This window comes from Gracilinanus agilis, chromosome 5, assembly GCF_016433145.1.
Source record: "Gracilinanus agilis isolate LMUSP501 chromosome 5, AgileGrace, whole genome shotgun sequence".
Lineage (NCBI taxonomy): Eukaryota > Metazoa > Chordata > Mammalia > Didelphimorphia > Didelphidae > Gracilinanus > Gracilinanus agilis.
Genome location: NC_058134.1, coordinates 150,094,289 through 150,110,246, shown reverse-complemented (window position 1 = coordinate 150,110,246; position 15,958 = coordinate 150,094,289). Strand labels below are relative to the sequence as shown.

General features: G+C 40.0%; 1 protein-coding gene across 2 annotated transcripts in view; it reads left to right on the top strand.

Annotated features, from left to right (window-relative positions):
* The window catches only part of LOC123250452 (B-cell receptor-associated protein 29-like), a 93,207-nt gene that overhangs the window by 22,409 nt on the left and 54,840 nt on the right, over window positions 1-15,958 (top strand). For both annotated transcript variants that reach the window (XM_044679520.1, XM_044679521.1), the window contains 2 exons: window positions 9,872-9,972; window positions 12,784-12,934. In XM_044679520.1, the coding sequence (XP_044535455.1) occupies window positions 9,872-9,972; window positions 12,784-12,934 (252 nt within the window). The remainder of the gene's footprint in view (window positions 1-9,871; window positions 9,973-12,783; window positions 12,935-15,958) is intronic.

The following is a 15,958-nucleotide window of genomic DNA, read 5'->3' as shown; positions in this document are numbered from 1 at the left end:
GTACTGCTGCTGACACATACTGACCCTGTGACGATGGGTCTCCAAAACAGTATGAGATCATAATTCACAGGCGAGTTAACCGTCATCATCTGGGACAGGAGCTGCCAAATTGTGATGCTCTCCACACTGATACCATCACACATTGGACTCAGTCCATTTCTCAAGCTTAGCATTTTTCCCATGTCATTTTTTTTCCACATAAAGCACCACAACCCAGCCTGTGATGCAACATGATTGCCATCGTGTTGTACAATATAAGGAGGAAAGGTTACTGTTTCTGACATGGGAACAGTCAAAGGGTTGTCTGTTCTGTGTTCCTCTGGGAATATAAGCCAGTGATTCTCACATACAGCCAGTTGTTTTCATTAGTGTGCATTTTGAAATGGCTCTAAGATTATATCTCCCAGGACTCTCTGCCATAACTTCCTTAAACACATCCCACTTCTTTTGTGGGAGGTGCCTGAGGAAATTATATAAAGAAGAGAGAGCCTCTGGTTTTGTTACCTTTTCCCCCAGAACCGAGGAGAACCTTTTGCCCTGGAGAGCTTTGGTCCCAACTAACTGCTGGCTATCTAACTCATAGCCTTCCCAAACCTTTCTCTTCCTAACCTAAAATAAACTCCCCTTAATATTCCTATAGTCTAGCCTGATTCTGTTCTGCTAGGAAGGGCTCAGGTTAGTTTCCCCACCAGGGTTGGGAGCTGCCCCCGCTTCTTTCCCTTCCTTCCTTTCTCCCATCCTCCTTCTCCCTTTTTCAACACAACATTAGTGATATATTTATTTGTGATTTTTTAAACTATACCTTGGCTTACATCCCTATCTGGAGCTCCAGGTTAAGGAACTTTCTCTACCAAAGCACATCAACAAGCAACAAGTCAGGAAGCATTAATTAAACACTTACTCTGTGCCAGACAGTGTGCTAATAAAAGCATGACTGTCATGTATACTTTTTTAAAAAACCTTTACCTTGCATCTTAGAATCAATACTGTGTATTGGTTCTAAATCAGAAGAGTGGTAAGGGCTAGGCAATGGGGGTTAAGTGACTTGCTCAGGGTCATACCACTAGGAAGGGTCTGGGGCTAGATTTGAACCCAAGATCTCCTGTCTCTAGGACTGACTCTATCCACTGACCTCAAGGAGGGCATCTTTAAAATGGAACTTCTGGGAGGAACCAACCGATCAGAACAAGGGACTACAGGAGTGAAAAGAACTTCTAAGGAAAGAGGGAGCTTCCATGATGAGAAAGAGAAAAAGTAAAGAGTCATCAGTACCTTCTCTTATAGAGAATGACCTAAGGGGCAGTTAGGTAACACAGTGGATAGAGCTCCAGGTCTGGAGTCTAGAGGTCTTGGGTTCTACTCTGGCCTCAGACACTTCCAAATTGGGGCATCTAGGTGGCTCAGTGGATTGAGAGCCAGCCCTAGAGATGAGAGGCCCTGGTGGTTCAAATCTGGCCTCAGATACTTCCTAGCTGTATGAACCTGGGCAAGTCACTTAACTTCCATTGCCTAACCCTTACCAAGATGCTCCCTTCTGGTAGGGATTTTTTTTTTTTTTTAAAGAAAATTTTTCCATGGTTACATGATTCATGTTCTTACTCTCCCCTCCACCCCCCCCCACCCACCCACCCCCGGAGCTGACGCACAATTCCACTGGATTTTACATGTATCATTGATTAAGACCTAATTCCATATTATTGATAGTTGGGCTAGAGTTTAGTGTCTACATCCCCAATAATATCCCCATCAGGCCATGTGTTCAAGCAGTTGTTTTTCTTCTGTGTTTCTCCTCCCACAGTTCTTCCTCTGAATGTGGCTAGTTTTCTTTCTCATAAGTTCCTCAGCCTTGCTCTGGATCCTTGCATTGCTGCTAGTAGAGAAGTCTGTTATGTTCGATTGTACCACAGTGTATCAGTCTCTGTGTATAAGGTTCTCCTGTTTCTGCTCCTTTCACTCTGCATCAATTCCTGGAGGTCATTCCAGTTCACATGGAATTCCTCCAGTTTATTATTCCTTTGAGCACAATAGTATTCCATCACCAGCAGATCTGGTAGGAATTCTTAAGGAAATTACCTGAGGCACTAAGGTCAAGCAATTTGCATAGGGCCACACAGTCATTATATGATAGAGATGAGACTAGAACCCATGTCTTCCTGGCTAGGAGGCTATCTGTTAGTCTCTATTACAAAATGCCACTTATATTGCTCTCTTATAGTCCTATCTGCTAATGGATTGCTATTATGCCGTTTCTCATTCATTAATGACATATTCATTAATTTTAATGGTACCAAATTAATAAAAATCAATTACCCTAGGACATAGTTTAAAATTTTTTCTGAAAGGCAATTTTTTGATAATTTTTAATATTCCATCACTGACACTCTTATAAGTATAATTATATTTCCAACTATTCTCTAAAATGATACTTGATTCCTAGTTATGTGACCCTGAACCCCATTTGCCTAGCTCTTGGCACTCTTCTGCCTTGGAACCAACACTTAGTATAGACTCTAAGAAGGAAGTAAAGATTGGGGTTTTTTTGTTTGTTTTTTAAGATATTTGAGGGACAGCTGGGTAGGTCAGTGGATTGAGAGCCAGGCTAGACACTTCCTATCACTTAACCCCATTACCTAGCCCTTAACACACTTCTGCCTTGGATAGTATTGATTCTACATAGTACTGATTCTAAGGCAAGGGTAATGTAAGGTAAGGGTTTAAAAAAAGAAAAAGATATTTGAACATTAAACATCTTCCAATCTGAAGTACTTCATTCCAGCCTCTAAAGTACTTTGCTCTAAGTGTTTATGTTTATGTAGATCAAAAGGCATGACAGCATGAATGATGAAACATTTGGTAAAAATTGCCCAAATCAGTTTTACAGGTACTCCTGTTAATCTTTCACAAATACCAAAAAAAAAAATAGATGTCATTAGAAATAAGTTTATTCTTCAATCATAATTTTGCTCGTATCCCAGGCTACAAGCAGTTCTGCTCTTAAAATATAAAGATATAAATATCTTCATACTTTAGTTGTTCTCACCAAAAAGAAAACGTGGTTCAGATTAAGTCAACAAACCAAAACTATGCCTAACTGATTCTGCTGTTTCCAAATGGGAGTATCATTTCAAAGGCTCGCTTAAAATTCAGAATAAAAAATTAGCAAGCTCTGTGGTTCAACCTGCAAGAACAGACTAAATGGCTTCTTTGGGCAAATCTATGTGGTATGTCCTGGGAGAGAAACTATTCAGATAACTGCCTTTAAGAAGCTTACAGTCTAGTAGAGGAATAAGACAAGAACAGAACAGAATATTACATGTTAAGTGAATTAAAGAAATGGAAAACAAAGCATCATCATGTGAGGTGAGGTCTGAAAGGCAAGGCCATTTCCAGCCAATAAGAGCATGGAATCTCAGAAGGAAGAGGTGTCAGAGGTCTAGTCTAGCCTATAGCTGAATGAGAATCTCCTCTACAGTGTAAACAGCCAGTGATCATGCTGCCCTTTTGTGGAGACCATCAATGCTTCCAAAGACACCCTGTTCCACTTTTGTTTAGTTATTATAATTGTTAGGAAGATATTTTTTTTAACAAATTGCTCTTTGTCATTAGGGCTCTTAGAACTCAAAGACTGTACCTGAAGCCAAGGAAGACAAATCTAATCCCTCTTCCAGGTGATATTCCTTCAATTTACTGAATCATTGAATTAAAAACTCAATAAATAAACCATTTATTAATCTGATCAACATTTCCTAGTTGATGCTAAGGAAGAATTCCTAGTTGAAGTGGCATTTGAGCTGAACTTTAAAAAATGGGTAGAAAGGGACAACTAGATAGCTGTCACAACTCCAGTTGCCTAGCCCTTGCCAATCTTCTGCCTTCTTGCCTGTGTCAATTCTAAAACAGAAGTTAAGGGTTTTAAAATTTTTTAAATGGGTATGAATTCAACAGGTGGAAGTTATACAAGGGTGGGCATTTCAGGCATAGGGAACAAACAACTTTAGCAATGGCATGGAAATGAGAGGGAGCCCTGGAGTGCCTTTATTATTTTGATGTAACTAGGGCAGAGAGCAGAGTGGTGAGCCCTATACCTGGGCTTTGGTCCCAGTTCTTCAATCTTTAGAGTTCTTTCACTGTTGTTAAATTGATTCCCAGAGCCCAAGTTTTCTGCAGCCTCACTTATGAGCTATCATAGCTCTTCCATAGAAAACAAAGATATGCATCAAAACATTTTTTAGAACTCTAGGATCAGCTAGTCCAAACTCTCATTTTTAAAATGAGGGACCTGGAAGCAGGTAGTTGTCCCAGTGGATTTGAACACCAGGCCTGGAAATGGGAGGACCTGGGTTTAAATCTGGCCTCAGACTCTTCCTAGATGTGTGATCCTGGGCAAGTCATTTAACCTTGTGTGCATAACCCTTGTTCCTTCTGTTTTAGGGTAGTTACTAAGACAAAGTAAGGGGTTTTTTTTGTTTGCTTGTTTTTTAATGACGTAACTGAGGTCCCTAAGAAATTAAATTACTTAGAGTCACACAGGTATAGAGAGTAGCATGACCAAAACAAACATGAAGGATTCTTTCCCATTTTATCATAGTCCATAATTTGAATTGGATTTTGTTTTCTAATTCTCAAGTGTTTTAGTCTGTTTTAGTATTTATTAAATTAATATATTTTTATATATATTGTGATTTAGCATATGACTTAGTATTTATTGATAATTGAAATAATGGGGAAAGAGTGTACTATATGTGCGTGTAGATTAAGAGAAAGAAGGAAGAAAGGACTAAGGACTACAGGCCTACTATGTGCCAGGCACCATACTAAGCATATTACAAATATCTCATTTGATCCTTAGAAACAATCCTTGAGAGTCAGTACTTTGGTGATCCTGATTTTGTATATATGGAAACTGAGGCAAACAGGTTAAGTAAATTTTCCAAGATTACATAGCTAGTAATTATCTGAAGTCACAAACTCAGGTCTTCCTGATGCCAAGTCCAGCATTCTGGACGCTATACCACCTAGTTTCCATTGGTATACGTTGTCTTGTAGGTCTGATTTAAGATTAAACCCCATTGATGTACCAATCCCCCAATCTTGTTGTCAGATTGCTAAGAGATCTCTTTGTATATTCATACACTCATCCTTATTTGGAACTTCATATTATGGCTAGCATTTCTTCATCTTTTTATGTATGTATTAGTGGTATCCACCTTAAATGAAAATTCCCAGATGGAAGAGGGCCCTGTCTGTCTGTAATTAGCATCTCTGTCCTGTCTCTTCAAACAATAGCTCTTTAAGCTTTCTGTTCCGACTTTCTTTACCTCCCAGTGATATTCTGGATGCTAAGCCAACATAGAACCACTTACTGCCCCCATTTTAGAAACTGACTGTGTGGTCCATTTCCTAAGTAAAATACCAAGAATGAGAACTTGAGCTTTTGCTCAGACAGCAAGTAAAGGGTCAGGAACCTGATGCCGTCATTAGGTTCTTTCCTCCTGTCACTACCAGTTGACTCATTTCTCTTTTACAGGTATCTTTCACATAGCTACTCTGGATACATTTATATAGGGAAAAGCTTTCATACTTTCAAAATGACATATTTATAATAGATACTAAACAAGAAAAAACAAAATTACACCCCCCAAATTAAGTGAACGAAGCAGATGCTTACTCATTGCTCTATAATTGTGTTCCTCTCATTTAACCATAACCCAGCACTTATATAGCACTTTAAGCACTTTCCAGATATCTCATTTGATCCTCACAACAACCCTGGGAGGTAGGTACTGTTATTACCCCTTTTTAGAGATGCAAAACCTGAGGCAGATGAGGGCTAAGTGGGTTGATCAGGTCACACAGCTAGTAAAGGATCTAAATACAAATTTGAACTCAGGTCTTCTGACTACAGGGCCACTCCTCTAGCCACCATGCCATTTAGCTGTCTTTGATTCTCAAATGGATCTGGCATCTCATCAGTTTGGTATATCTCCAATAATGCAGATCACAACCAGTCCATGCTTGCCCATCCTGTACTACTCTTGTCTCCATCCTCCTGAATGGAAGTTCACCCATCCTTACAGAGGCTCAAGAGCCAACCATAAATAGCACTTTAGAGTTTACCAGATAATGTACATGCATGATAATCCATGATCCTCATAAGAACCCTGTGAGGTAGGTGCTATTATAAATCCTGTCCCCACTTTACAGAAGAGAAAACAGACTGAGGGTAGTAATCATTTGTCTGCAGTCAGAGTATGTGAGGCAAAATTAGAAAGCACCCCTTCCTGATGCCAAATCCTATGACTCTATTTATGGAATTATAATTTTTTAAGCCTACTTTGGCCTTTAGTTCTTCGGTTGTTGTTTATTAGATTAGTTGTGGCTAATCCTTTGTGACCCTACTTGGAGTTTTCTCTGGCAAAGATACTGGAAAGGTTTGCCATTTCCTTCTCCAGCTCATTTTACAGATGAAGAAACTGAGGCCAACAGGATTAAATGGTCATACAGCTAGGAAGTTTCTGAGATCAGATTTGAATTCCTGGCTCCAGCCTGGCACTCTCTACACTGTGCCTCCTAGTTGCCCTTCATTCCTCAGTTATGGATTCATTTAGAATGTCCAGTGTAGAAAACTTCCTGTCTCTCTGTGCTGCCCTTTTTTTGTCTCTGATTCCAGTAGTGTATCAAGTAAGCTCTATGCTGTATGAATATAAGTATTTAATGTTGATTAAGCTTTTTAAAAAAATTAAACTAGAAATTGGATCTTTTGCATTCAGCTAACTCCTTAGGAAAGGATTTTTAAAAAATGATCGGAGGGTGAAAAACCTAGCTGGACTCAGGACACTGGCTTAAAGCTACGCATTAGAAACTAGTGTGATCAAATGAAGTCGATGGAGCTTTGCCTCCTGGATAGATCTCAAACTAGAGTCTAATTACAAGACTAGAATCTTTTACATTTCAGAGTTGTTTACTACACAGAGACTAGAGCAGAAACAGGAAGATTATAAACTGTTAGAGATCAGGAAGGAAGTCAGACTCACAATAAGATTTAAACACAGAACAATACTCTATCCACCATACTCACTGTACAGAAAAGAGTAACATCAAAGAACCCAAGAAAATATGGGCCTGAGACAGGGGCACACCATGGAGAATGGCTTTCCAATCACCGAATGACTAAACAAGTTTTTATTAAGTATCTACTATGTGTTGTGCATTGGGGATAGAAGTCCAAAGAGTTAAACAACTCTTCACAAGCAGTTTGCAGTCTAATGGAGAGAGACAACAAATATATGCAAATTAATAATGTTAATACAAGTATATATGAAACAATTCCACATTAGATAGTTTGGAAAAGAGGGCATTAGCAACTGAAGGAATCAGAAAAAGGCTTCATGTAAGAGATGGTACTTGAGCTATCTCATAGAAAAGAACTCTGAGGCAGACAGGTGAGGAGTGCCATCAAGGCATATGGGACAAGCAGGCCAAAGGTGTGAAGAGATGGAGTTTTGTGTGTGAGAAACAGAGAAAAGACCAGTTTGCCTGGATAGCCAAGTGGGAGGTGGGGGATATACAATGAGATTGGTAAATTAGGTTGGGACCAGGTTATGAAGGCTTTAAAAGAGGATTTTCATATTCTATTCTAGAAGCAATAAGAAGCTGGTAAGGTTGAAGTAGTTATATGATCTAAAGAAAATTACTTGGGGACCGCTGGGTGGCTCAGTGGATTGAGAACCAGGCCCAGAGACAGGAGGACCTGAGTTTAAATTTGACCTCAGATACTTCCCAGCTGTGTGACCCTGGACAAGTCATAACCCCCATTGCCTAGCCCTTGCTGCTCTTCTGCTTTGGAACCAATACACAGTATTGATTCTAAGAAGGTAAGGGTTTGACAAGAGTGTGTTCCTGCCATACTTGAGGTGGGGAGACCAGTTAGGAAGGTGTTATAGTACTCCAGGTGAGGAGCGAGGAAGGCTTGAGCCAAGATGGTAGCTTTGTGAGTCGAGAAGTCGTCTCAGACAGAAATGTCAGGATTAGGCCGGATAATGATGGAATGACAAATCTAGGAGACTGGAAGGATGTGAGGGTCTTCAACAGAAATTGGGAGGTTTAGAATGGGGAGGGTTTGGGCGAACCGAGTGCAAGTTTGAACTTGTTGAATTTGAAAATTCTTAGACTTCCAGTTTGAAATGTGCAGTAGGTATGTGGCTAGATATAGATCTCTCCACTTATCTTGGTGTATCTTTATAGAGGAATGTCATGAAAACCCAGAAGGACTGGACAGTCAGCATTGCCAAAGGGGGCAGAGAAGTCAAGAAGGATGAAGACCAGGAAAGGGCAATGAAGCCATCACTGGGAATTTTGAAAAGAACAGTTTCCATTGAGTGTGGCCATAGGAAGCCACATTGCAAAGAGTGGGGTGGGAGAGAGAGGAAAGGGAGTATAAAAGGCTTTTTCATAGAGTTTGGCTGAGAAAGAAAAGAGAGATGGAAGGAAGATTTGCAGGGGTGTCAAAGGAAAGGCTCTTTTGGGGTGTTAAGGCAGAGCAAGGTTCCATCAGCAGTGTTGGGGGCTGCATGAAGGTCGAGGAAAATAGAGAAATGGTGTGCTTGGGTAGGAAGCCAGATTGCAAGAGGTTAAGGAGTAAGTGGTTGGGGAAGTAGTAGAGACAGTAAGCATAGACCAGACAAAGAAGGTGTTACCTAAAGAGAATGGAAGCTAGTCAGTAAGCACTTACTTAGACAGAAGGCTTTTCTTTGTTTCCGGGGATTGGTCTGTTGGTTAAGTGGTGATGATGGGGAAGAAAGAAAAAGATAAGGAGAGCTGGAAGGGATGTGGAGGTACAATATTAGGACTAGGAGTAATAAGTGAAGTAAGCTCAAATAGAATCAGGAGGTGTGTAGTTCAACTTTGAAAGAAGTTAATGAGACCCGAGCCTAAAACTAAATGGGCATAGTGGACAGAGTGCTGGGCCTAGAATCATGAAGACCCAAGTTCAAATCCAGCCTCAGACACTATCTGTATGCCCCTGGACATGTCCCTTCTGTTTGTCTCAGTTTCCTCACCTGTAAATGAGTGAAAAAACACACTCCAGTATCTTTGCAAAAAACAACAACAATAAAACACCCAAATGGGGTCACAAAGAGTCAAACATTGGAGGGGTGAGGGGTGGGGGTCTCTGGGGAGAGAGCCAGACCTGGAGTCAGAAGGGTCTTAGACACTTCCTAGCTGTGTGACCCCTAATTGCCCAGCCCTTATAAACCCTCCACCTTGGGACTGATACTTAGTATTCTAATTCAGAAAGCAAGGATTAAAAAAAAAAGTCGGACTCAATTGAACAACAATTGGGGTGAATGAGAAATGAAGTTAAAGAGATTTTTGAATGTGGAGGTGAGGGAACTCCAGATAGATGGCCTCAGTCTAATCAGGACAGAGGCTTCTGTTGAGAAAGAAGGGGGAGGAGAGAAATTGAGGCCTTGAGGAAAGAAGAGAAGTTTTGAAACAGCTGCTGTGGGCAGTGTGATAAGGAGCCAACTGAGAGAAGGGCTGGAGGAAGGAGAATGACCGTTTTTTGAGGTGTGAAGTAGAAAAGAGCTAGAAGGGGTCCAAAAGATCATTTAGTCTAGCCATCTCGTTTTTTAGGTAATGTAAGTGAAGCCTAAAGAGATAGGCCTTGCCTCAAGATCACCTAGCTAATGAATGACAAAGATGAGATTTGAACTATGTCCTCTCTAGCTCCCAATAGGTGGCTGACAGTAGTTATATCCTCCTGTAGTTTTAACTCCTTTATTGATTCATTTGCACATTTAACTATCAGCCCCCTCCAACCCCGACCTCCCTCTTCCCCTAACATACTGTTATTGCTTTTGTGTTCCAGGTGGCAGAAGATCTTTATGTTCCCACTGTGGGGCAAAATTGCAACTTACTGGAATAAGGCATTCCTTACAATTATCGTCCTGTTGATTGTTCTGTTTCTTGGTAAGTAGTACATCTCTCCTGTGGATGTAAATGAAGGATTCTAGGCAGCGAGGTGGCAGAGTAGATAGAGTGCAGAACCCAGGGTCAGGAAGAGTCCTCTTCTTGATTTCAGATCCAGCCTGACACTTCCTAGCTGTGTGACCCTGTTTGCCTCAGTTTCCTCTATCTAAACTTGAGAAATAAATGGCAAATCATTGCAGTACTTTGCCAAGAAAACCCTAAATGGGCTCACAAAGAGTCAGTCCCAACTGAAAAACAACTTCCCAATAACTGAACAGTACATTTCTCTAGTGGATGTATATAAAGGGTTCTGACTATTTGGGGTTTTGTTTTTCCAATTTAAAGTTTAAAGATGGGCTGGCTGTTGTGTTTGGATTTTAAGTCAGTATGACTTTGATTTATGAATGTTTTCCTTTTTAATGGGAAGAGTGTTCCCTCATCTATTATATTTCCTAATTGTGCCTATAGTAGCTCTCTGCTGGGGCGGAAGGGGAGTAATAGATTTCTTAGAGCTGAATCATCAGATTCAACCCTCTCACTTTGCAGAAAAGGAAACGGAAGCCCAAAGGAACATAGCTACTTATTGGCATGCTCCTGGCACATTTATATTCCCCACTTACCCTTTACCATACAAGTGGAACACTTTTTCCCCACAGAAACAGTATCAGCATAAAAAGTCATTGGACTACCTGATTGGCACATTTAGTCTATTTAAGGCCACAGGGTAACTGAAACATTGAACATTTACAATGACATTGTTTTCTGCTTTAAAATTTTTTTTAATGTTTAGTATTTTATAGCTTAAAGAAGTTCTACATTAGAGGTTAAGTAAACTTTTATTGGCTAGCCTAGAAACCAAACTGTTTTATGGCCAGGTTTACATAAATGTCATTTCTGTTCTAAAGTCAAAATAAACCTTCAGAACATAAGACATTTGTAAAAGACTTATCTGACTTCTGTCAAGCTGAAAAGGTCATATACAGTCAAGCCTCAAACATGCCACTTGCTCTCTAAATTTACTAAATTCTCTGACCTCAGATTTCTCACTTATTTAATGAGGGCAGTTGGATTAGATGACAGGAGATTATCATGATGTTAACTGACATTTATATAGTTCTTTAAAGCTTTACTATCATTGCTCCAACTTTATGATCTTGTTCACTTTAGTGGGGTATTTTTCAGGCTCCTCTTTTGACTTCATTCAGGGTTTTCTTGGCAGAAATTCTGGAATGGATTGCCATTTCCTACTCCAGCTTATTTTATGGATGAGGAAACTGAGGCAAACTGGGTTAAGTGACTTGACTAGGTTCACCCAGGAGTAAGTATTTGAGACTGAATTTGAACTCAGGTATTACTGACCCTAGTCCCAGCCTTCCATACACTGTGCCACCTAACTACCCGTGGTGGGATATAGGAAGACAATATATCTTTTTTTTTTTTTTTGAGACAGACTAAATTCCTGATATGTCATGATGATATGAACAACAAAAATAGAAGAATAAGAATATTACATCTCCTTTGCTTTGTGTACTTCCAGGAGAAAGGCAAAGCTTGATTTAGAGCTTTATACCATAAGTGGTGTCTAGTTATGTGGCACTCCCTCACTGAGCAGCTTGTACTTTATCAGTTTTTTGCAGAAGAAACTTAGACTATTAGGATGTTAAAGATGGAAAAGACCCTGGAGAGCATCTAGTCTAATACGCTATTTTTTGTCAGTTGATATCAGTTGATGAAATTAAAGCTCAGAGCAGGGGTCGGCAACGTATGGGTCTCAAGCCATATCTGGCTCTTTTGAGGGCCAGATATGGCTCTTTCTGCAGGAGCCATAAAGTCAATTTTTTTTCAGGTGCTGTTACAGAAGCGCACACTGTTACAGGAGCCACACTGTGAGCTCTGTACGGCTCTCACGAAATTATAAAAATGTGGCATTTATGGCTCTCACGGCCAAAAAGGTTGCCGACCCCTGGCTCAGAGAGAGAGTAGTGAGCTGACTTGTCCAGTGTCACTTGGCTAGTTAATACCAGAACTTGAACTAAAACCTAGTACAAATATCACAACTCTAAGGTCAGTACTCTCTTCATTGCACCATAACACCTAGAAATATTTATGGATTTAGGAAAGTAAAGGAAAACACAATTCTGAGAAAGAATTTTTTTCTTAAATTTAATTTATTTTAACAAAAAATTTTTCTCTTTCATCTTTTCCATCAAAAAAAGTAAAAAAAAACTTTTATAACAAATATGCATAATCAAGCAAAATAAATTCTTGCCTTGGGCATATCTGAAAACTAGATGTCTTATTCTTCATCTTGAGTCCATTTTCTGTCAAGGAGGTGAGTAGCAAACATTGTCATCAGTTCTCTGGGATCACAGTTGACTTAAGTAAGAGAGAACTTTATTAATGTACTGTTTAAATGTTTAATGATTATTGCAAGGTAAATCAAAGCAGACAGTGCCACCTCATAGTTTGTGCTTTGGATGAAGCCTTTTCCCTTTTTGGTGTTTAGATCCTATAGCAACATGAAAGTTATTTTTGTGAGGAAACAGAAGCCAGTTGTTAAATATAAAAGATGCCTAACACTGTCAGACAGAAAATAGTGGTGCAGGCCACTCATTGCCTTGGGATTTCAGATGACACCAAAACTCATTCCTTGTGTATATATGTTGCAATACAATGCAATTCCTACCTTTGAAGAGCCCGATAAGCTCTACAAACTCCCAAATAAGACAGTGAACAAATCTAAAATATTTTTGAATTGTTTTCTTCTTTGTTTAAGGCAAGGAACTTTTTTTTTTAATTTCTCTTTTTTAGATGCTGTGAGAGAAGTGAAGAAGTATTCTATCAGTCACGGGCTTGAAAAGAGTTCAAGCAACAATCCCAGTGCTTATGAACATGTACAGATGAAACTTTTCAGGGCACAAAGGAATCTTTATATTTCTGGATTCTCCTTATTTCTATGGCTGTAAGTGAAAGGCATATTTAAAAAGAAGGCCCGCTCCATCCTCAAATAATTAGTTTCTCCCATCTGCCTATGAAACCATTCTCTTTCACATTGATGGCTTCACCAAAGAAATCCATTGCCATAACTTTAATTTCAGGCTTTAAGTACCAAATTGAAAATTGAATTCCCAGCCATTGTTTTTGGTTCCTGGAATTCTAGATGTCTTCTTTGAAAAGAGACAGCTGCCCCGGGGCCAAGGTTATAGCATCTGCAGAGGAAGCTTCCTGAAGCTCCAGGCTAGGCCATGCAGCACGGGACTGTCTTTCCAAGTCTTTCCCAAGAAGTGGCCTTCACCAGTTCCATCACACTGCCTGAAATTCTTCCGACCCTTCTTCTTTGTGATTTAATGTGCTTTAGAGCACTGCTGAAATAAAAATGTTATCTGGAAGATAATAGATGAAGCTGTTATTACCCATTAGTAACACAGCTTGACTTACTAGCCGCATGGCATGTCTAGCAGTAATGAAACAGCAGGCAGGTGAGTGGTAAAAGGATGCCAATGAAGCAGGAATGCTGGCATTATCTGTATCCATCAGTTAGCAAGCATTTATTAAATGTTATGTCCCAAGCACTGCATTAGGCTTTGGACATACAAAAACGAAGAAACTAATTAATCCCTGGTCTCATAGAGTTTATACTCTATCAAGGGAGATGTTATGTCCATGCATATAAATATATACAGAATAAATACGAGATAGTTTAAGGAGAAAGATCAGTAGATGTTGGAATGATAAGAAGATGCTTCATATAGAAGGTGGTATGTGAAGAGGTGGGAAGGAGAAGGAAGGACATTTCAGTTAAGGGCAGTGCCTAGTACAAAGGCATGGAACTGGGGAATGAGCAACCAGGTACGAGAAACAGCTAAAAAACCATTTGATTTGATATGACCATGGTATGCAAGAAGGGCTGTCATTTTTTAATAAGTTGGGGCCTGGTTGTAGAGGACTTTCTAAAGGAAACCAAGGGGTTTGTAGCTTAACCTAAAGGTAATGGGGCTTATTGCTGAGGGAGGAAAGGGAGAGACTGTATGATATAGTCAGATCTGTACTTAAGAATCACATTTTCACAGCTCTCTGGGGGAGACATGTGGAGAGATTTGAGTCTGAGAGGACAGTTTGGAAGCCATTAAGTCATCTAGGTGAGAGGAGGCAAGGTGCTGAAGCGAAGGTAATAGCCATGTGAGTCATGAGAAGTGGTATACATAAGAGATGATGTGGAGGAAGAAACAAGAAGATTTGACAATAGTGACTGGATACGTAGGATAAGGAAAAATGAGAAAATGAGGATAACACTGATGCTGTGAACATGAGAATCTAGAAATTGAGTTACTCAGCAGCAATAGGGAAATTCAGAAGAAGGATGGGTTTCGGGGAAAGTGTGGTAAGTTCTGTTTTTGCTTAATGAGTTTGAGATGCATGTGGGACGTCCAGTTTGAAATACCGATTCTGAAATAGTCAATTAGTAGCATAAGACTGGAGCCCAAGAGAAAAACCAATACTGGTATATAAATTCAGCAGTCTAATACCTAGAGATGATCATTTGAGCCAATGAGGTTATCAAATGAGAGGCTGCAGAGGGATGAGACAAGGCCCCAGTGCAAAGCCTTGGGGTATACCAGGAGATAATGGGCAGGATTCGCTGATAAGCCAGCAAAGGAGACAGAGAAGTATCATTCAGACAGGTAAGAGGAGAACCGGACAAGAACATCCAGGAGGAGAGGGTGCTTAGCTAGGCCATAGGCAGCAGCAGAAAGGTAAAGAGGGGGAAAAATGAGAAAAGAATGTCTCACTTGACGATTATGAAGTCACTGATAACTTTGGAAAGAGCGGTTTCCTTTGGATGATGAGATTGGGAAGGGATGAGGAGTGAGAGAGAGAAGAGGAAGTGAAGACAGCTATTTCCAAGAATTTGGCAAATACAGCATGATGGCTCACAGAGATGACAGGGTCAAATGAAAGTTTTTTTAAGGACGAGTAAGACTTGAGTATATATAGGAAGAAGTTAAATATTAGAGAAAACAGGGTAATTGAGAGGATACCTGCTAGAGAATATAGTATGAGAATGAGTTCATGTAGCGGGAGCAGCTGGGTAGCTCAGTGGATTGAGAACCAGGCCTAGAGACAGGAGGTCCTAGGTTCAAATCCGACCTCAGACACTTCCCCACTCTGTGACCCTGGGCAAGTCATTTGACCCCCATTGCCCACCCTTACCACTCTTCCACCTAGGAACCAATACCCAGAAGTTAAGGGTTAAAAAAAAACAACAAAAAAAAGAGTTCATGTAGGAATAATCTAAATATAATAAAATAACAAATTAATTATAAATTTTAATTTAATTTTTAAAAGAAAAATAAAATGAATTGAAAAAAAAGAGTTCATGTAGGGGGCAGCTAGAAGCCAAACCTAGAGATAGAAGGTCCTAGGTTCAAATGTGACCTCAGATACCCTTACCACTCTTCTGCCTTCTAACCAATACACAGTATTGATTCTAAGACAAAAGATAAGGGTTCTGGTTTTTTGGTTTGTTTGTTTTTTTAAGTTCATGTAATGGGATCATTTTTTGTGAAGCGAAGGGCCACTTCCTTGTCACAGATAAAAACTGAAGGAAGAGACTTGAGATGATGCTCCAAAGAAAAGGTCCAGAGGGCAGTGAGGTGGCTCAGGGAATTAAGAATCAGGCCTAGAAATGAGAGGTCCTGGGTTCAAATATGGCCTCAGACACTTCCTAACTATATGACCCTGGGTGAGTCACTTAACCTTCATTGCCTAACCCTTACTGTTCTGCCTTGGAACCAATACATAGTATTGATTTTAAGGTGGAAGGTATGGGTTTTGTTTTGTTTTAAGAAAGGAAAAGGTCCAACCAGGCTAGAAGGGGAAAGGAAATATGGGGACATGTGGAAAGGCCTGAAAGAAAAGAGGAGGCAGAAAAGAAATGAGAACTGAGTCAGAATTGTGTCCAGGGCCACACCTGACCATGTACTAC